At 51.9% G+C, this 20811-nt stretch overlaps 1 protein-coding gene and 1 long non-coding RNA gene across 3 annotated transcripts; one reads left to right on the plus strand and one right to left on the minus strand.

Moving 5' to 3' along the window:
- Positions 1-1781: 1781 nt before the first annotated feature.
- Positions 1782-8731, minus strand: LOC132325777 (uncharacterized). Its single transcript, XR_009486013.1, has 2 exons — positions 8628-8731; positions 1782-1939 (listed from the first exon to the last, which is right to left on the minus strand). It is a non-coding gene; the product is annotated as an uncharacterized LOC132325777 (long non-coding RNA).
- Positions 8732-11915: 3184 nt separating this feature from the next.
- Positions 11916-16874, plus strand: SIX3 (SIX homeobox 3). 2 transcript variants are annotated; one of them, XM_059841196.1, is made up of 3 exons: positions 11916-12978; positions 15361-15520; positions 15947-16874. In XM_059841196.1, exons 1-3 carry the CDS (start codon positions 12215-12217, stop codon positions 16046-16048), a joined length of 1026 nt encoding a protein of 341 aa, XP_059697179.1. In that variant the 5' UTR covers positions 11916-12214; the 3' UTR covers positions 16049-16874. The 2 variants fall into 2 exon arrangements, with proteins under 2 accessions (XP_059697179.1, XP_059697180.1); XM_059841197.1 differs by lacking the exon at positions 15947-16874 and having other exon boundaries at positions 15361-15743.
- The last annotated feature ends 3937 nt before the right edge of the window (positions 16875-20811 follow it).

Here is a 20811-nt window from a genome sequence, read left to right on the forward strand (position 1 = left end):
ATTTTAATGTGAAGTGTCAAAAGCCCGCTGGAATCTTTGCGCCAGCCGCTCTTGAATGGGTCCTGCACTTGCCCAGAGCCGGTCTGCGCCGACCTGGCTCCTGACTTCAGCTCTCTAAGTCCTCGTATAGTTTCAACACTGTACTTGCAACTTTGCCCCCACAGAGCCGTCCTGCTCCCCGTCCCTACCCCAGCCTCAAGACGTCCTTTGCCCTATTGATGTGTGCTACAGCCAAACAGGGCAAAAAGACGAGAATTGTATTCGACAGATGCTGCTCACTCGTGAATAACAGGTTCAGCGCATACGGTATCTCTCGCCATTATCCTGTAAGTTAATATCGAGTAGCAATAGCTGTCTAAATATCAAAATCTATTTATAGGGGATGCAGAGCTATGACCTCTCCATCTGACCTTCAGGAACCGCAGGCTGGAAAACAGGGCAAATGAAGAAAGGGAGGGGGGGAAAGGATAAGCCCAGAATTACAATGGAGATTCGTGCGTGGCGGAGCTGGGCTGGGCTGCCTTTGTTCCGAAATCCTGAGAGGACTTGAATCTTTAGGACGGCACCGGCCCTGCGGCCCAGGGGAGGAGTGGCTCTGTCCGGCTTCTCTGTGTCCCTGCCGCGATCGCGGTGTTGCTTCCTCCACTTCTGCACAGCTACAGAAGTTGTTGTTGTCGGGTTTTGGGTGGGGTTGCTTAGTTTTTTTCACAATAAGAAAAAAAAAAAAAAAAAAAGCATGGGGAAAGACAAAAGAGGGCCGTTGACTCAGGAGCAGGTCTCTGTGAGAAGTGAGGGAGCAGAGAGCTCAGCAAAGTGCAGACCCACAGCTTAGGAAATAATTTTGCACCAGGGGAAAGAGATGTTGGGGGTATTTTCTGATTTTGAGCCTCATAGGCTTCCCAGCGCAAAAAGGGTGTCCCCGGAGGGAGCGGGTTTAGGGAGTTTTCCCAGTCCCTCTCCGGCTAGCAGCAGGATGGGGAAGGTGTGCGCTCTCGGGCGCTGCCCGGGGGTGCCTGGGGCCCCCGGCAAGGCGACTGTCGGGGCCTTGGGCAGGGCCCCCGTGACACCCCGTGCTCTCGGGGATCAGCCCCTTTCCCAGCGGGCGGGGAGGGGGAGGATGCTCCGTAGGGTCCCAGAGCAGGCATCAGTGTTACAAAGTGCATCCCCTCGAGGGTAGTTGGAAAAGGGAGGATAGCAGGGGGGACTAAGAAGAAAAGAATAATCCCAGAGTACTTTTTTTTTTTTTTTTGAGTTTTATCGAGCCATCGAGTGCTCGTCCAGTCTGAATTAACAACTGCGTAAAACTAGACTAACTGCGCACCCGCCCTCCCCCCGCCCCAGCCCTGGCTCCCGGCGGTAATATGGCGCCTGCGAGAGAGAGAAGCACTTTTCTCGGTGTTTAGCAGTTGAAATGTGCTCCCTGAAGGTCACACCAGGCGACGCGCCCGTTGGCTGCCGCGCAGGGCCGGGGCGAGGGCCGGGCCGGGCCGGCGGCAGCGCCCGCAGCCCCCGACCGCCATCCCGCCGGGGACAAGGGAGCGGCTCGGGCAGGTTCCCTACAGCCAAATATGCCCTGGCTGGGCTTTTTCTTCCCCTTTATGCTTCTGTGTCTACAAGGGAATCGTACCGCATCTTCCCTCGCTATCTTATTAGGAAAAAAAAAAAAAAAAAAATTCTGACCAAAACACCCAACAATCGACCACCTAAATCAACCCGGCGCTCCGAGGGAGTTATTCCTTGTGTCTGGAAATTAAAAGGCTCAAATCTCCTACGTGACCATGTTGAGACACGGGAGCACTGTTCGCAGCTACTTCAAAGCGGGAAGTCCCAGTTGGTTTGGAGGTCGGAGCTACTGTTCTTCAGTAAAAGAAGTGTAGTTCAGGAGGCAAACTCTGTCCCCGGGGGGTGTGCAGGCTCTCTTGCGGCCGTCTAAGTGCACCTACCAAGGGAAAAGAGAGGCAGGGCTGCTCACCGAGCTGCTTAAATGTTCTCTTCTTTCTGCTGCCGGGGGCTAAGCAAGGAGCAAGCTTCTCAAGCTTTCCGAATAAAATTAGAAAGACGATTTTTTAAAATTGCTATTCTTGGTATTTACGTCCCACTCGAGAAAAGTGTCTGGGAAAAAAAAAAAAAAAAAGGATCTCCCAAACTCTTCCCAACACACTTGCTTATAATCTCCTTTTAAATCTTGGGTCTTGCCACCACGTTATTCTCCGTGATATTGCATTCCAAAGAAAATAGACTGGGTATTAGAAGAGGAATCCCCTCTTCCTAATGAATATTTACCCTGAGGTCATTACATCCGTAATGGTCCTTGCTAACTTACCTTGCTCCCCTCTTTCTCTGCTAGAGACTGGGATTTCAATCACAATGCCCTCGATTTTAAAGTGCCGTGTACCATTTAATGGCGGGGTGCAGGAGAGGTTAGAATATTATTGACTTCATGCAATATATAAGATGGATGCATTTAAGACTTTTAACTTTTTGTTGCAATGACATGCTGTATTTTTATGAGATACCTATTATGCAGACAGAACCATTGTGCTGTAGCTGCCTCACAGTTGCTGGATCGTTTCTATCAGATGAAAGATTTTGAATAGTTTTCTTTCAACAATGCATCCTTTTGGTCTTGATACAAAGAACGTAGGCATGGTATACACTTAAACAGCTCTGTCACAGAGCAAGATTAAATAGAGTATATATCGAACCCTGTCTGCACTATAATACGTACAGGGAACAGAATGGAGCTCCCTCCTCCGCTGAAGGAGCACATTAAGGTCTGATGTCCTGGGAGCATCTTCCAGGTTTCCCTTATCTCTGATATTTCGTTAAGCTGTTAAAAATCTTTACAGACGGGCTTTAAAACCGGCTGTTTCTCGCAGAAAGACCGATTTTGATGACAGAGTCTTTTAACAAAACCTACTGCTGGCTCTCCAGGAAAGGGACAAGTTGCGCTCTCTCCAGTCCCCCATCTCGGCCCCCGCGCCTGTCCCGGCCAGGCAGCTTTTTCCTGCCCTGCCGCAGAGGCGAAAGAGGGGCACCGGTTCAGTACAGCCCCTGGCGTGCCTGTGCCCACCCCCGTCCCCATCCGCCGCGGCGGCGGCCCCGGGCCGGGATGCGGGAAGGCGGTGCCCGCGGCCGCCGGTGCCGGGCGTGGGGGGCTGGGGGTGCAGCCCGGGGGGCTCCGCGCCCGCGGCGTCCCCCCTCCGGTGCTCACTCGAGCGACTTGACCAAAGTGCACGTGCTGAGCCCAACTTCCCTCTGCCCAGCTTTGTGCTCTCCGCTGATTGAGTCCCCATATTAAGCTCGAGATCCTTTCTAAGCAACTGCTAAGAAGTCAAGAGCATCCTTGCTTGCTTTCTCTCCGTGGCCTTTCATGCCCTCAATTTGTTATTCTACTGACACTTTTCTTAAAGTTAGCGCCTAGCATTGAAACATTAGCAACAAAAGCCCTGGAAAATCTCTCCCTCCTCACCACTAAATCCTCTAATGGGTCTGTGCGTGTCGAATTTTTATTTGATTTCCAATAATCTCTAGCACTTCAATATTAAACCTACCTCAGCCCAGTACCTCACCTATGGGATATTTTTCAGTGTTGCTTTGGAAAGTAGAGACGCTCAGATTTCCTTCCACGTGCACCCACTAATTTATAAATGAGTGTATACAGCTGTCTTCGTGTATATCTGTGTCTCTGTATCTGCAGTAACGCTTTCATTTTGTGTCAAAATAACACATCCTGTCACTCCACGCCAAAAGTATATTTATCGAATGAAATAGTACCGCAAGCTGCATCTTCTTTATCAAACCTTCATTTCTGTTTTACCCAATTGTTAAATATCTTTTCATTTCTTTTCCTATTTTAAAATATGTATTACAGTAATTGTTACTTGGAGGTCTTTTGTGTATCTATAGCTCCTTTGATTCATATCTTTTCCTTTCTTTTAATCTTGTTACGCGAAATTATATACACATTTCTCAGGAAATCCAAGGAGCATAACTTGATTAAATAAAAACCCCCTAATCCTCGAGGTTTGCGGCAAATACCAATTTTTAAAGCACACGTTCCTAACCCATGGGTTTTTTGAATGAAGATCCCTAAGTCCTCTTCACTTTATTACACGGATTTGGTGAAATGATTCTTCAGGCTCTCTAATTTAAATAAGTTTTAGTGTGAACTAAGAATGAACGTTATCCTCTAACCTGAGGTCAAGTGAAGGGTGATTTACATGACAAAGAATAATTCCCATTTTGTCCAATATGAAACAACTTCACCTTCGGCATCATTAAGAAGAGTTTAGCACTTTCAGGGCTTTGGGGGTTGGGGTTTTTTTGGTAAATAGTTGGCTATGTATAGCGCAATTTCCCTTTTATAAATCACAATACAAAGGCTGACTTCTTGTGCTCTTGAATTTCGGCATTATTTTTACAGCCTTAAGTAGAGTGAATTTGCACCTGCTGGTATTTAAACTTTAACATATTAGCTGGGGAGGACTTATCAACCCAGAGCACTGCCTCGAAGCAAATTAACAATCTTCATTAAAGTAAAGGGAGGGGGGGCGGGGAGGGGGAGAGGAGATGTGACCATTTAAGACGCTGTCCCGGATCTCTCCGATCTATACAGGTTCAAAGTGGATTATTTGGGGTCTTTACAGCAGCAGAATAACCGCTTTAGTCCCCCTCCCCCCAACACATATTCGCTTCCAAATTTCTACTTCTCTCCCGGCACTTTAACCCTCTCGATACCTTTTTACCCTCCGCCTGGAGGGATGCCCTGCAGAGGAAGGTTGCGAAGAGGCAGCTCGACTGCGCTCCCCTTCTCAGCCTCGGCGGCCTCCTGCTCCCAGCCCACCTCCCTTTAAGAGCACTTCCCCAAAAAAATCAAGTCGTGCTCTTGGTGGTTTCTTCTCTCTCTCTCTTATGGTCACTTGGAGCTGAGCTTGCTCCCTCTCCTCGTCTTCCTCACATTCACATACTCGCACGCACACCACAGGAGCCCGTGAGGGAGTGATCTTAATCTAAATATCAAACTTACCGTCAGGAGCATCCTGCCTTGGGAAAGTTCTGCTCTGTTGGGTCTCAAAGTTAAAGAAACCACCGCCATCCCTCATTAAGAGCTCAAGTCTCGGGGAGAGGGGCTGCTGGCTGAGGGCCACGGGCGGGGAGCTGCGCTCCCCAGCTCTGCCCGCCTGGCGATGCCGGCTCTGTGCCCCGCGGGGACCCAGACCCCTTTCCCGCATGCGGCCCCGGCGCTCTCGGGACGGGGCGCCCCGGGATTTCTCCCGCGGGCACGGGCGTGCGCGCCTAGCCGTGGCTCCCAGGGGGACCCGCATGCTCCCCGCGGCGGGAGGGGGCCCCGGGGCAGCGCACCGGCTCTGCCCGGCTTCCTTGCGGGGGTGGAGGGGTGGCAGTGTGCTTGTTCGCAGCTACACCGGGAAAGTGGGAGCATTTCGTGTTTACAACCGGCTCCGGCTTGTATTGGTGAGATGTAGTTCAAGCAGCGCTCCTGCGTGTCGCGGGCTCTTAACTGGAGCTTTGCTCAGTCATTGAGAGCAATAGAAAGTATATGGAAATCAATATATAGACAGTGTGGAGGGCAGATAATGGATTCGAGTCAGTGAGTGTTATAATCTGCATTATGGGCTTCCTATTGTTTAGACTGAGCACAAATTTCCAAAGGGTGAAGTGTTGGGTTTGGGTCCCCCCCCCTTCTTCTTCTTTTTGGAGGGCTTTGTGTGTATAGGGGGAGGGGGAGTGTTAAATCCTCCAGCCACAATTATCAGAGTACACCCACTCCCCCCTTCCCGCCCGCCCCATCTGATTTTAAAGGTAGTGCTTTCACGGCGAAGCTAATGACTTTCATTTAATTGAACATGCCCTGATGTAGCGGATTGTTCTCGCAGCCCTACGCCTTTGTTGCTTTTGGGGGGAAATAAAGCTAATCAAACCTTTTGTCACGGCCAAATTCTCCCTCAGGGTCTCCCAAACATTTGTTTGAATAATTCACCTCAAGAATTGAAAATACTAATTGATTTTAAAATGCCAGCCCGGAGGGACGGGGAGGTGGGGGGTTGGGGTGGGGGGAGCCTGGAAATTAGAGGCGAAGAGCAAACGTCTACCTGCCAGCATCGAAGCCTCCGCAGCCGCTGCCCCCGCCGGCAGCCGCTGCCGGGCTGAGCCCCCCCCGCAGGCTGCGGTGCCCCCTCCGCCGCCGGCCGCACTCTCCGCTCCGTCCCCTCCCTCGGCCTCTTCTCCCCCTCCCCACCGCCAAACTGCGCCTGGTCACCTTGGTCCCGGATTCTCCGCTAAAGTGCCGGCGGTGGCAGGGGTGGGCTCCGCCGGGTGGGGAGGGGATCCCGGTCCGGGCGCCTCGGCCCCATTCAGGGAAGAATTTTGATGCGATTCATTAGAAGTAACGAGTTGACATAAGGTAAATCTACATCGAGGGGGCCTTTCTTTGAGTGCATGGGGAAGCTTCATTAACCATCGCTAACAAGGCGTGCAAATGCTCTGATTGGGCAGCTTTCTTGTAACGCCAAGGCCTTAGCAGGATGCCCACCTAATGAGGGTCACTACAAGAGACTGATAAAATATTCAAATTTTCCGTCGCACCAGGAACTTTGTGCTAAAGGAGAAAGTTGAGACAACTGTGCGCTTGTTTACCTTGGGAAGGCACACTCGGGGGAGAAGGCATCTGGCTCTGACATCTCCATCTCCCAGAGAAGCCCCGAGCTGGATGGTCGCTGTTTTACCGACGTTTATTTGCTAAATTCGTCAACAGATTTTCCCCCGCCTTCTCTCCTTCTCCCCCATTCTAATTGTGTTTCTCTCGGATTTAATGCGCTGATTAATAAATAACCTGTCTGAGAGGTTCCACACTTTTCTTCGCTTTTCTTTCCTTTTTTTTTTTTTTGAAGATTTATTAAAATCACCCTGATGGCTTTAATGACACGTCAATCATTTCAAAGTTGCTGCTTGTTGCTAATATGTCAGACTCTGTACACATTACCGCTACTTTCCTCTCCGTAGCGTTTAAAGCCTGTCCCCCCCTCCCCCCGCAATTTGTTTCTTCAAGTTTTCATCGCTAGGTTACGATTTCTAATTAGAGCTAAGTATTTCACTTAATATTTAATTTAGACGCCAAGCACATATATCATACCTAGATCAGTCAATCAAGTGTCCCTTGTTGATAATGCTACATCATTAAGAGTTGTGTTTAATTCAGGAGCAAGCCACTGTAAGACTGCTTCTGCTGCAGAGCAGGTAACTTTCGACTGGCGGGAGCTGCCAGCAGATCCAGAGGGATGGGGCAAAGCAGTCTAGCCCAGCCGGGAGGCGGCTGCGGCTTCCTCACCTCCTCGGGAAAGTTTTCTGCTTCCCAAGCTGTCACCTCACCGCGGAGGCGAGCAGCATTCTTTTTCTCTCTTTTTTTTTTTTTTTTCTTTTTTTTTTTTAAGTAATTTAAAAATTGTTGGTATTTCACGTTTCCCTCATCCAGCCTCCGTGTTTATGCAAACTAAAGCGTGGGAGGGGTCCCCGGAAGTTTAACTTGGAAGCTGAAGCAGTATTTTGGACCACTAATTAAATACCCCCTCGACTTCTTAAGCCAATCCAAGCAACTAAAAAAAACATCACTTGCCACTTGTTTGTTATCACGACCGGTACAGCACACACCGCATCCACAGAGCTCTGTTACGCTAGCCGGATGGGCCACATCTTACACACCCATCAAATGCGCATTCATTTATCCCGGGAAATCGTGACTAAAGAAAGAGAGGAAGAAAGAAAGAGGAAAGGAAGGAAGGAGGAAGATAGATGTGTTTTTAAAGATAGCATCCGTATAAATTTGTCAGCGCTTGCCCTTGAAGTCTGACAAAAATCCAATTAAATCGTTGTATTAATAATATAAAAAGCCTAACAGGACCAACGCGATGGGTTCTCCTTTACCTGCCCCTGGCTCTCCCTTTCTCCCCCCCTTGGCTTCCCCCTCAGCCGCGGCCGCAGTGCTGCATTTTCCTCTCGCTGGTACCTCGACCGCTACGCCCCAGCCCCGTCTGAACAACTGCCTCCCCCGATAAAAAAAAATAATCAGCTCTCGCAAGCGTCGACTGAGTCACTCCCGAGTCAGGATTAAGGGGCACTAACTAGGCAGCAGAAAATCGCAGCCTCCTGGGAGCGACCATCAAAACAAGCAGTGAAATAAAAGAGCTTCTCTCTCTGCTTCCCTTCCTCTCCCCAGAAAAGTCCTTCAGGTTGGCAGCCCGACGCACACACACGCACACAACTTCGTAGGGCTCCCTCCAGGAGAGAGCACTGGCTTGCCCGGGTTTGTTTAGGGGGAGGCTTTTGGGGAGAAGGGGAGGGTTGCTCCCCTGCCCTGCAGAGCCACATGTCATTCTAGCAGCTGAAACAATAAATCATGTGGGACCAAGTAAGATTGACTGGAAACGGACGGCAGGTTCCCCGGCCTGGAGAAGACGGCCATCGTCAGAGCAGAGGGACCCCGCCTTACGCGGCCGCGGACCCCGGGCCCCAGCGCGGGGGTGGGGAAGGGCCCGGAGGGGAGGAGGGGGAGGCCGCGCACCCCCTGGGCGCTCCCCCGCGGGACCTCCGCCTGCCCGTAACAAACTTACAGGATCCGGAAAGGATTTCCCCAGCCGAGAGGGCAGCCTCTGCCCAGCCCCGTCCGCCGCCGCCGCCGCCGCGCTCCCGCCGCCGCCGACCGCGCCCGGCTCCGCGCCCGGCTGGGCGCCCCGCTGCGCGCGCCGCTCCGCTCCGCTCCGCGCCCGCGCCCGCGCCCGCCCGGCGGCGGCGGCGGCGGCTGGGCGCCCGGCGGGTCCAGGCTCGGTATTAGCCGATCCCATTGACAGTTTGCAGCCAGCAGCTGCAGTCATTAAAAGCCATTTACACCCTGGCCTCCTCACACAAAGCTGGAGCGCCAACAATTATCTGCTTGCACATTTCAGGACATGAGAGTGTGTCCCTAACAGGCTTAGGGGAGCGCTGAATCCCCGGCCGGGCTGGGCAAGCGCAGGATCTGCTCCCCGAGGTCTGGCTAGCGACCACCGCGCCTCCGTGAGCCGCGTCTTCCAGCCGCGGGAGCCGGCGGAAACGTTTGAGGATGCCGTCTCCGTCCTCGTAAGAGCCTCTGGCTAGCAGAGCTCCCGTGCTGGACCTTCGCGGCACAGAGAGGAGACTGGGCTTCAGGAAGACCTTGGTGTTAGCTGATAGGCAGGGTTGTGGGTTTGTTTGGTTATAAAGGCACACACACACGCAGAATACATGCATTAAAATACTCTACGGAAGGATATTGTGGAAGAAAGATTTTCGCCAGAAACGCAGTTGTAACATGTTTCGTGTGTCTGGTGGGGAGAAAAGTAAAAAAAAAAAAAAGAGGGGGTGGGGGGGACTGAAGGAAAAGAGGGAGAGAGAAAGAAGGAATAAATGTAGAAGCTTTCAGAGATTCATCAGGAACACTAATAGAGGGGTTGCAACCTAAAGCTGAACGACCAGTGTATGATAGTCCGTGAGATTAAAAAAAAAAAAAAAAAGCCAAAACAGCAGAGACGGTTTGGATGTTCTTCTGGAAATGCATTTTAAGGTAGTTTAATTTGCAGCTCTAAGAAAAATGGAATCAAATATTAAGAAACTCCCTCAGGAATTCCCCCCACTCTCCCCTCTATAATCCTTTACATAAAAGGAAAGGATTACAAAGAAAAAGATTTTGTGTGTGTGTGTGTATTAAAATCTTTAGCTAAACATATTGTTGTCCAATTAATACCTCCAAGTCGATTTGTAGAGGGGCTGAGAAGTCTCTTTCCCTCCTTAGTTGTACGACTGGAAATATGAGCCAGGGAAGGTGGGAGGGTAAAAAGAAGTTTTTCCCAAGTCTGTTAACAGAAGTGCTTAAGAAGATCACTAAAAATTAAGAGGGCGAATTATTTCCATTAGGACTATGAAGCCATGTAGCACACCGATGACAGTTTAGTGGAAATCAGATGAATGTGTCATACAGCGAGCTTCTTCCAGTCCAGCAGCTCTTCCAACTGGACCTATTCATCTGCCACTTAGAATTATTTCACGAGGAGTGCGCTGTGAAAGGATCACAACCAGTTTGGAGCGCAGCTAAAGAACTTCTACCACCCATAGCAGTATTATTATTATCCTTCGGATAGGGCAAGTCACGCTATGTTTTCACATTTTAATTGTAATATCTCACTTCCCCCCCTCCTTCCCTCCATTGATGTCTGAAAGTAGTTTGGGCTCCAAGCCTCACCCCTCGATCTCCATCGGAATGCAGAAAAGATCTTTAAAAAAGTTTTGAATTCCTGAATGATTTTTCTTCTAGAAAGGCGGCTTAGGATAATTATTTCAGCTTTATTGAGGGCAGATTAGTTGAAGTCTGGATGCTGCGTTTCAATACTCGTTGTACATGCCTTTACAATGTCGGTATTGTTTGCTACTGTGTGTGAACCTATTCAAAATATACACTTTTTAACACCAAGCAAAGTCCTGTCTAAATATACACAGTAAGTCTGGAAAGATGTCCATGACCCGTACAAATCTCTGTAAATCACACTTCCATAGCTACAGAAACCAAACAAAAGAGTTACCAGCTCAAGATGCTGATTAAATCTTCTTAAAAGCAACATACCTAATAATAAATATAGTTGCACGGTAGCAAGGTCTGACGACCCAGCTGTGTTTTACTGAGGGAAGAACTCAAACCACCACTACGGATATTTTCCCTGCTCTCAATTTCACAATAAAAAAAAAAAAAAAAAAGAATAATTTTTTTAAAAAAAGCTCAAAACCACTTTGGCTCGCATCCCTTTCCTCTTCCCAGCACGAGAGCCTTGCAAGTTGGGGGGCAGAGCTAGGGGGGGAAAGGAGAGGTGCGGTGTAAAGCCCAGGCAGATTTGGGGGTGAGGAACAACCTCGCAAGGTCGCTGGGCTCCGGAGAAAGGAAGGGGCGAGGGGAGGTGAGGCGAGTGGGAGGAGGGAAGCCAGAATACAAGAAAAACAAAGTGGAAAGAAGGAAGAGAAAGGAGAGGGAAAGGGAAGACGAGAAGGAGCGGGAGGGCAGGGAAGCGAGGAGTGGGACGGGGGAGGCAGCGAGCTGGGGTCGGTGGCGGAGCCGGGCGGCCGGAGAGGATCCGGGCTGGGCGCCCTGGGCGGCTCCCGGCGGAGCGGCCGCGGAACTCCGCACACAGCGGATCCCTCCTTCCGCGGAGAGGGGCAGGGAGCGGGAGAGGGGCGGAGAGACTCTTCGGTGAACCAGGGCTAAACCCAGCCTGTACTGTATGTGCCTGCTTCTGGGAGGGTCACCGGCGCGAGGATGGGTCTAATGATCTCATCTTTCTTTTCTTCCCCGGCACTATTAGTGCTCAGATAGGCAGAATGAAGTGAAACTACGTGCAAATCATGTGTAAATTGTCTCAGTTAGGAGCCCTTTATCCGAACGTGTATCCCAGCCTGGCCCATTTACTTTTCCCCCATATCTCCTTTAGCTTTAACGAGGCTCGTTAAGATCACAATAATATTCCACCCTCTAATTGCTCATCCCATTCAACAAATATGTGCACACTGCTTTTCGCATTATTTGATCCCTTATTTAGGAGGGGTGTGGAGAAGGAGGGGGGAGAGACAGGGAGAAGGGGAAGTGCTGAGATTAGGAGTTGCAAAGATTAAGGAGGAAAAAAAAAAATCCAAACAACAAACCAGGCTTTTCCACCAACCGCCCGGCTTCCCTCCCCCCCCGTGCATTTGGGCGAAGTGGTAAAAACCTTCCTTACGTACTCCGTAATGATTGGCAGGGCTGACAGTGATTGGCAGCGGCTGCCATGGCAACGCCACAACGACACTCAGAAGACCAATAGAAAAGCGAAACAAAATGTTTCAGCGCTGCACTCACTGTGGATTTAGGGGAGATATTATGAGGCTGTTGTCATTAGGGCGATCGCTGTTGAATCACTGAATCCTGACTCGGCGGCGGCGCGGGGCCGGGTGTGTGTGAGTGCGTGTGCGTGTGGGGTGTGTGTGAGCGCGCGTGTGCGTGTGCCCGCGTGTGCGTGTGAGTGTGTGTGCCCCCGTGCCTCTATGTGGCTGTGTGTGCGTGTGCGGGTGTGGATGCGTGCGCGGTGCGTGTGCCCTTTCCTCCCTTCTTCCTCCCTTTCTTTCTTTTCTCCTTGATTTATCTCCCCCTCTCCCCGGTCATCCCATGGTGTTCAGGTCCCCGCTAGAGCTTTATCCCACCCATTTCTTCTTGCCAAACTTCGCCGCCGATCCGCACCACCGCTCCCTCCTTCTCGCCAGCGGCGGCGGCGGCGGCAGCGGCAGCGGCTCGGGCTGCAGCCCCGGTGCCGGCGGCGGTGGAGGCGGCAGCTCCCGGGCACCCCACGAAGAGTTGTCAATGTTTCAGCTGCCCACACTCAACTTCTCCCCGGAGCAAGTGGCCAGCGTCTGCGAGACGCTGGAGGAGACTGGAGACATAGAAAGGCTGGGGAGGTTCCTCTGGTCGCTGCCGGTGGCGCCGGGGGCATGCGAGGCCATCAACAAGCACGAGTCCATCCTCCGCGCCCGGGCGGTGGTGGCCTTCCACACGGGCAACTTCCGAGACCTCTACCACATCCTGGAGAACCACAAATTCACCAAGGAGTCCCACGGCAAGTTGCAGGCCATGTGGCTCGAAGCGCACTACCAGGAGGCCGAGAAGCTAAGGGGTCGCCCGCTGGGGCCGGTTGATAAATACAGGGTGAGGAAGAAGTTTCCGCTGCCCAGGACCATTTGGGATGGCGAGCAGAAGACGCACTGCTTCAAGGAGAGGACTCGCAGCCTCCTGAGGGAGTGGTACCTGCAGGACCCTTACCCCAACCCCAGCAAGAAAAGGGAACTGGCTCAGGCCACGGGGCTCACCCCCACGCAAGTAGGCAACTGGTTCAAAAACCGAAGGCAAAGAGACAGAGCGGCGGCGGCTAAAAACAGGTCAGTGGGGCTGCCGTGCCACTCTCCCGGGCGGGGGGCGAGGTGGGCGGCGGGACCGTGCGGGCGGACGGCCGGGCTCCGCTGCTCGGCAGGCGCCTGGGCGGCAGCGCGCCTCTGCCTCTCCTTTCCTCCTCCTCCTCTCCGCCGGGAAGAAACCGGTCCCCCCGCCGGGCGGGTAGGTCTTCTCCCGGCAGCCGCGGGGATGCGACGGGGATAGGCACGGCTCAAAGTTGCCTGACGTGCCTCCAGTCCTGCCCCGGCTCCCTGCCGGCTCTCGGGGTGCGGGCAGGGCTGGGGCTCCCGGCGGGCGTGGGCAGCTCCGCGGGCGCGCGTGTGTGCAGATATCTGCGGAGCACCTCGGCTGCCACGGGGGCAGCGCCCGGCTCTCCCGGCCTCCCTCCCCTCCCTGCGCCGGCGGCTGGCGCGGGGGACGGGAAACCCCACGGCTCCGGGTCGGTGGGCTTCGGTTCGGCTGTGAGCTTGCCGGGATTTGTGCCTGGCCGCTCTCAGGAGCGGTTCCCCGGCCGAAAGGCCGAGGCAGGCTGTGCGGTTCAGAGCGGGTTTCGGCGGAGCAGGCGGCTCCGCTCCAATTGTTCGTGCTGCTCTGCATGCGCAGCGGGACCAGCACAAGCATACCCCAGAGCTCTTTGGCTCACGGAGGAAAAAAAAAAAAAAAAAACCAACAAAAAAATCCCGCACCAAAACCAAAAACAAAACAACATTTAAGAGACCGGGAATCTTTTTTCCCCCCTGCATCTCCATTTCTGTGTTTACACCACATGGCGACCTGGCCTCCTGGTCGTGTGTTTCCTGTGCATTTACACTTGCATTTATTTGCGTGTCTCTCGGTGTCTTTTTTCTTTTTTTTTTTCTTTTCCGCTTTGCCATGATAAAAGCGAGGCACCCTTCTTCCTTTCTTTTGCTTTTTTTCCTTTCTTTCTCATTACTGTCGTAAAAGTTCTTTTGCAAATGAAAATGGACCCTTAATTTAGTTTGACACATTGGTTTTATTTTAATTTAAGTTTCGCTACCACTGTAAGCGTGTAAACAAAAACTTCTTCTTATAAATGCTCTCTCTTAAATTCCTCCTAATTACAGCAGTGGTGCTACTGATTAAAGATTCTGTAGGAGAAATGCAACCTAAAAGTGCCTCGCTATTTAATTTCCATTAAATGGAAAACAGATCAGCTTAGGACTGTAAATAAACAGAAGTTGCCTACGGATGCTTTTGTTGACTCAATGCTGTTGACAGCAGATGAATGCACCAGGATTTGTAAATGGGAGAAAAATCAAAGACCTTGAAATTAGGCAACTTAAAATAATGAGAAATGTAGAAAAAATAGGCTACATTTTTTTCTTCTGTTCTTTGCAAGAAGTTAAATTAAAAAATACCCCTGTGAGAAACATTTGAGCAAAGAGTGTATTTTGATTCACACAGGCAATCCTAGGTGCTAGAGGTTGAGGCTGGCTGCTCTGTCCAGGACTTTTAGCTCTTATCCTTGAATTAGGCTTTCTTTGGCTTTCGAGTGGAATAAACGGGCCCAGAGGAATATTTGCAATATGCTAGGGTACCTAAAAAACTATTTATTGCCTCTTATAAAAAATTCAAAGGTAATATTCCCTTAAACGTTAACAATGAAAGAAATGAAAGAAAAAGCACTTTAAAGCTGATTATGGCTTTCAGATGAAAAAATGACTTAAATTTCGAGGGGAGAGAAGCGCTGTGTTCCCCATTCTCCTTCTTTTATTTTATTCATTGCCCTGCGTCCCTGGGACAGGACCTCCCTCCTTCCCTACCGCAGACTCACAGTGCCTGTGCCCTGGGAAATATTTAGGCAGGTGTTGGCTAGAGCACAAAACGGGGTTCCAGTACGATTCCTGCCCGCTACGGACCACTCCTCGAAGCTTTTCGCTGTGTCCGAGTGCTACAGGGGCTCACCCCCACACGCTTTCTCCTAGGCCCGCCGTGCTGCGGGGATGAATGAATGGCACTCCGGGGAAAGAGAAGGCGCTGCTCGTGTTTTCCAAACGCGGGCACGGGGAAGCGCTTGTCCCCGCGCTCCCCGTCCCGTGTCAGACCGCGGCCCCCGTGGCTCTGTGCTCTCCGGGCACGTCCCCCCGCAGCGGCCTGCCCGGCAGCGGGGGCAGCGCGGCCCCGGCCCGGCCCGGCCCGGCCCGGCCCTGCGCGCCGCGGCCGCCGCTCGGGGCTGCGCGGGGCGCTGCGGGAGAGCGGCCGGCCCGGGGCCGCGCCCCACGGCCCAGGGGCTCTCCCGCTCCGGGCCGTCCCCGGGAGGGCGCAGGGCCGGGCGGGCGCCGTCCCCTCGGCCGCGCCCGGTGTCTGAGCGGGGCTGTGCTGTTGTTTTGTCTCCCGGCGCGATGCAGGCTCCAGCACCAGGCGATAGGACAGAGCGGCATGCGGTCGCTGGCAGAGCCCGGCTGCCCGACACACAGCTCGGCCGAGTCTCCGTCCACGGCGGCCAGCCCGACCACCAGCGTCTCCAGTTTGACAGAAAGAGCCGAGACGGGCACCTCCATCCTCTCGGTAACCTCCAGCGACTCGGAATGTGATGTATGATATCGGAAAACAAACAAACAAACAAACAAAAAAATCCAAATCCAAACAGCCAAGCACCCTCTCCCCGTCCCGAGCAAAACAAACCGAGGCAACCTAGAATCAGGACACACACACGCATGCACGCACACGCACAGCCGGGAGGAAAGAAAAGGCCAAACCCGACCCAAACATAATAGCAAACAAACAGACAGGGATCAGAGAATCCACCACCACCACCACCACCGTCAGCCAACACCACCACCAAGAGATGGAGCTAAAACTTCAACAGTCACAAACGCTGGTGCTGCAGCGGGAAGGGTGGGGGGGAGGGCGGGAAATAATAATTATTATATATATAAAGAGAAAGGAAAAAAAAAAAAAACAAAGCAAAAGTGACAATTGTATTCTTTTTAGGACAAGCACGATTTCTCCTTTGCGCTTTTCCATGGACGCATTTCACCCACTTGCATGATGATGATGATTAAATTTGTATCTGGGAAAAAATATTCTCTATAGTAAAGGAAAACAAACAGAAACCAGACAAACAAATGCAAACTCCGATCGAATTTGTACAAAAATCAAAAATAAAAAAAAAATTAAAAGGAACTCCTTGAAGAGGGAAATAACAAATGTTTATCGCCTTTTTGTTGGTCCTATTTCTCTTTCTCTCTTCCTCTCTCTTTCTCTGTCTTTTTTTTTTTTTTTTTTTTTTTTTTTTTTAGTCCGAGTGATGGTCCAGCCAAGATGCAATTTTCTGTTTTTTTGTTCCGCAGACAATCATTTTATTCGTAAGCACCTTTTTTTCTACACTTCTGTCACTGCCTGTGTGGGTACTGGTTATAAATGTGGAAAAAGAATAGTTATGACTGTAACAGATTTTTATTTTTATTTCAAAATTTTATATGAATTATGTATATCTTAATGATGCGGTCATTTTCCCAGTTTGTAATATATGTGTAGAAATGCTTGTATATGATATTTGCTCTCCTCTTTCTTCCTCCCCTCTCTCTATCTCCCTCCAGCCCTTTCTCTCTCTCTCCTTTTTATTTTCCTTGACTCGGTGTTCCTTGCACAAACTTAGCCGTCAAAATCTGACGTGCTAGGTTTCCAAAAGGGACCTCAGCGATAGAAAAAAAAAAAAAAAAGAAAAAGAAAAAAAAAAAAGCTTAGGGTGCAACTGTAGTTATCTTATGCAAAACCTATTTTGAGTATTTCATAGCAGCTTTGGGGGGTCTCTTCTTAAACTCCACGTAGGACGCTTAAACTATTGTTTCCTTAACTGCGTGTTTATCTATATGTACAAACTTTCTAAATCAAATACAGTATTCCATTTTCTTATCTACCCAGCGATGTTGGTGTTTCTGTCCGCCACGGAAAATCACTCCTTCCCCGTGGGCTGCTGGCCCTGCGCTCTGTCCCGCGGCGAGGCGCGCAGCGCTGCGCGGCCCCTGCTCCCCTCCGGCCCCTGCCTTCCCCGGCTCGGCGGGACACCCCGGAGGGATTTTACAGGGACGGAGCGACCCTGCGAGGAGGCTGCAGGCGGCAACGGGGACACAGTGCTGCGATAGCGGCGGCGGCGCCAGGCACGGCCGTGTCCCTCCGTGTCCCCTCCGCCACGGCGGGCTCCATCGTTTCTCCTCACCCCGGTCATTTTTTTGTGCATTGCGAGCTAAAAAGCTTTCCCCGACCTCCTGCCTGCAAGGATGGGTGTCTCCAGAGAGCGGTTAAGACATTTCGGGATTTGTTTTGTAGCTTTAAATGAAAACAAAAACAAAAACTCCTCGCCCTTAACGGGTTGCAGCTCCTCCCCTCGAATCCGGAGCATATTGTAATGTGCTGAAAGAAGCCTTTATTTGCATGACTAACAGTATTTCAGCATCTTTCTTTCTTTCCTTTTCCCTTTTTCTTTTTTTCTTTTTCCTTAAAGTTTTGCTTTGCCCTGGGCAGATTTTTCAGCCGTGAATTAGCAAGAGGTGAATTTTAAACTTGTTTTTACTTGAAAATACAATTCTGAATATTACCAGGGATTTAGAGAGAAACGTGCCTGGAATTTCTTGACCATTTCCAAACTAATATGGTCTTCCGATCTACCTTTGTGTTGCCCGAATCCTCTCTCCCTCTTCCCTATTTTTTTAGTGAAGTCCGAGCTAGGTCTGCGGAGAGACATAGGAAGTGCACGGGCTCTTCCCCTCTCCTCCCTTCCCCCCCAAGCCTCACGAGGCTACCTGTGGATTTGGGAGAACGGCCATAGGGTGCGGGATTTTAGACCAAGCCACTAACGGGTAATTTAAAAGAACAAACTGGTGTGTGAACTCGTTGGCACACCTGAGGTTCCCCTGAGGAGAAGCCGCGCGTGTGAGCGCAGTGAGCCCGCAGGGAGCGCGTCCCCGCGAGTGGCGGGAGCCCCCGCGCTGAAGGACACGCACGGCCCGGGGCAGCGGCCGCCCCGTCGCGCTTCGCCTCCCCCGCCCCGCGGGCTCCGCTGGACGCGCGGCTCCGCGCCGGGGTCCTCCCCACGGGCAGTTCCGGCCGTGCCGCTGGCCCATGGCCAGCACGAGTGGGGAGCTAATAGAAAATAAATTCCCGTCGTACGAAACTGAAATGGACGGGAATTGCCTGGGGGCAGACACAGAATAGGGCTACCGTGTTCCGCGTGGGTGGTGTGATGGACCTAGTTCTTCCCCTCCCCCACGCGGATTTTTGAAGGGAAAAATATTACCCAGGAGGGGATAAAAGGTTCCCCAGTGGCCGGCACCTTCTCCGGGTCTCTCGCTAGAGCTTGGGCTGCTTTTTCTCTCCCCGCCGGCAGAGAGGCAGCGGAGAGGCCTTTAGAAGAACAAACAGTCTTTCCAGTCACCGCCAGTTCTGGGTGGGAAGATCTTTGATATCGGTACATGGTTTTTAAGGGCAGTATTTCTGTTCCTCTCTGATAGCAGCGTCGTTCTCATCCATCAGTGTTTTTAACGGAATTTAATACCTGAAAGGATTCAGAGGCGTGAAAGTTTGGGACATACTTTTTTTCCTTTCTTTTCATTTTCGCGTCTCGAAGCTGCAGCTAGAAGGCGTCAAGCCGGCAGCAATAACCTACCTCAGCTCAGCCTTACACTGATAGGTTTGGATTTTTCTTCCCTCTGATTGAGCCTCCCGAATATCGCCCCGTCATGCCGTGGCTGCTAAGGGAGGCCAGAGATCGCCCTTAGCCTCGCCCCAGCGTTACCTGGCTTTAGGCTCCGGCACAGCTTAAGCTGAAGGCCAGGGCCTTTACTCTCCGGTGCCATTTGTCACCCCCATCCCCAAAAGTTGCTCCTTTGGTCCGATCTCCAGCCCAAACCAGAAGGAGGAGCCGCCCCAGCCACGCTGGGGGTGTCCGCCTCTCCCTGGAGCCGGTGGGTTTTGTGGGGGGACAGGACACATCTCATCCAAGGGGCGTCGGTGCCTGCATGGTTTGGGGGTGCCAAGGGTGCAGCTAATGATATGCCGTTTCAAAGCCGGGCTTCGCAATGGATAAATGATGTTGTTTTAGGATTTGCATAAAAAACCTGAATGGCTGATTGAGGTGTAAATCTATGAAAAGCTGCGTTTAAGCCTTCTCACCCACTAAGTCCATCTGCCCCGGGAAGATAGGGCCTATCGAGCCCCACCAAACCCGAGGGCTGCCTCCTCCCTGCCCCTGGCCCGGCATTATTCACAGGCCCTCTCCAGCATTAGTTTGTTATCCGCGCCGAGCCCGGCCGCTGATTAAAATGAAATTACTCAGAAGCTGAAGTGCGTCTGATCAATATTTAAGAGAAAGCCGGAGGACAGGAGGCAGATGGCCGGAGCCCGGCAGCCCACCGAGCCGCCTCCCCGGGCGGCGGTCGGGGCGGCCCCGCTCCCCCGGCCCGCGCCGTCCCGCACCGCCGCCTCTCGCCCTCCGCCGCGGGGGCACTGCCCCGCCCCGCCCGTCGGAAGTCGGGCCGAGACCAGCCGGTTCCGGAGCAGTTTGGAGACGATGGTTAACCCCCTCATCACCCACCCTTCGCGTATAACACTGCTGTAACAGTGCCTTCATTCCCAGCTAGCTCCGATTTGCGGGTCCAGCGGCGTGCGTGCCACCCGGCGCGGAGGTCTGCGGACCACCGACGCCACCTGCCTCCCTCCCTCCCTCTCTCTCCGTGGTGGCTGCCCGAGCCCTTTAGCATGGCTGGGGGTCCTTTGTGTGCCTGCTGGGCCGCGGCTGCTGCTGGCCCTCCACGGTCAGGCGTGGGCTTCGGTCACCCCGTCTCTCTCTGTCTGATCAATTACAGCAGCCTTTTCGAGGGACTTGAATCTGCTTGCCCGTTGCCCTTAATTTTTAGCATACCCAGATGAGGTTATTGCCCCGGCCCGAAGTGAAAAGAAATGTGGACGTTGGTGCCCTGGTATTGCTCTGATTTCCTCGGTTAGCTGAGCACAACTTTCTATTCGTGTTTATTCATGCAGTTTCTTATTGAGCTCCACATCGCAGTGGCCTGGATTCCGCGTGTAGGGAGAGGACAGACAAACATCGCCTCTTTCTAGAGCGCACACACGCACACGGGTGTGCAGACCGACACACACCAACACACACGCGCGCACACACACACACACGAGTACAAAATGCAGAGGGTCTGTAGCCACATCACCACCCCGCAGAGAGCCCAGAGACACAGAAGTTTGCAAATGGTGTATAAAAAAGGAGGAAATGAACCAAACCATCCGGTTGCAAACTGACCAAGGGATGGAGAAGGCTGTGAGGCGGGTGTCTGTGTGTCCCTGTATGTGCACGAAGGAGTTGGGAAGGGAAAGCACTAAGGATATTACCGACAATCATGGTAAATATTATCTTCTGGCACGGTAATGACAAAAGGCAAGGGCTGTCGGGTTATAGCTCTGATTAAATGATACGAAAGGGATTTGTGTTGCTGTGTCTGGGGGAAGGACGGCTGTGAGGTTTTGTTTTCGAGGCTGTTCTTTTTTATTTGGAAAGTAAGATGGTTTGAGACCAGGAGGCTTCGAAGTGGCTTGGCACCTCGCGGTCTGCAAGGGAAGGAAGATGTTAAAGAGTATTGAATAAAGTGTAGATGTAAATACCTCCAAGTGCATGGTTAGAATCACCTCGCTTAGGCGAAGTGGCAGAATCGTTTCTCCCTGCGGCAGACAGGTCCTTTGCCCAACAAGCAGAAAAAGTAAGACGAGAACTACACTAGAAGTCAAGATTTACAACAGCTAAATCCAGACTGTGAAAGACTTTATTTCCAGTCCTAGTTATTAGAGGGGAA

The sequence above is a fragment of the Haemorhous mexicanus genome, chromosome 3 (genome assembly GCF_027477595.1).
Source record: "Haemorhous mexicanus isolate bHaeMex1 chromosome 3, bHaeMex1.pri, whole genome shotgun sequence".
Taxonomy (NCBI): domain Eukaryota; kingdom Metazoa; phylum Chordata; class Aves; order Passeriformes; family Fringillidae; genus Haemorhous; species Haemorhous mexicanus.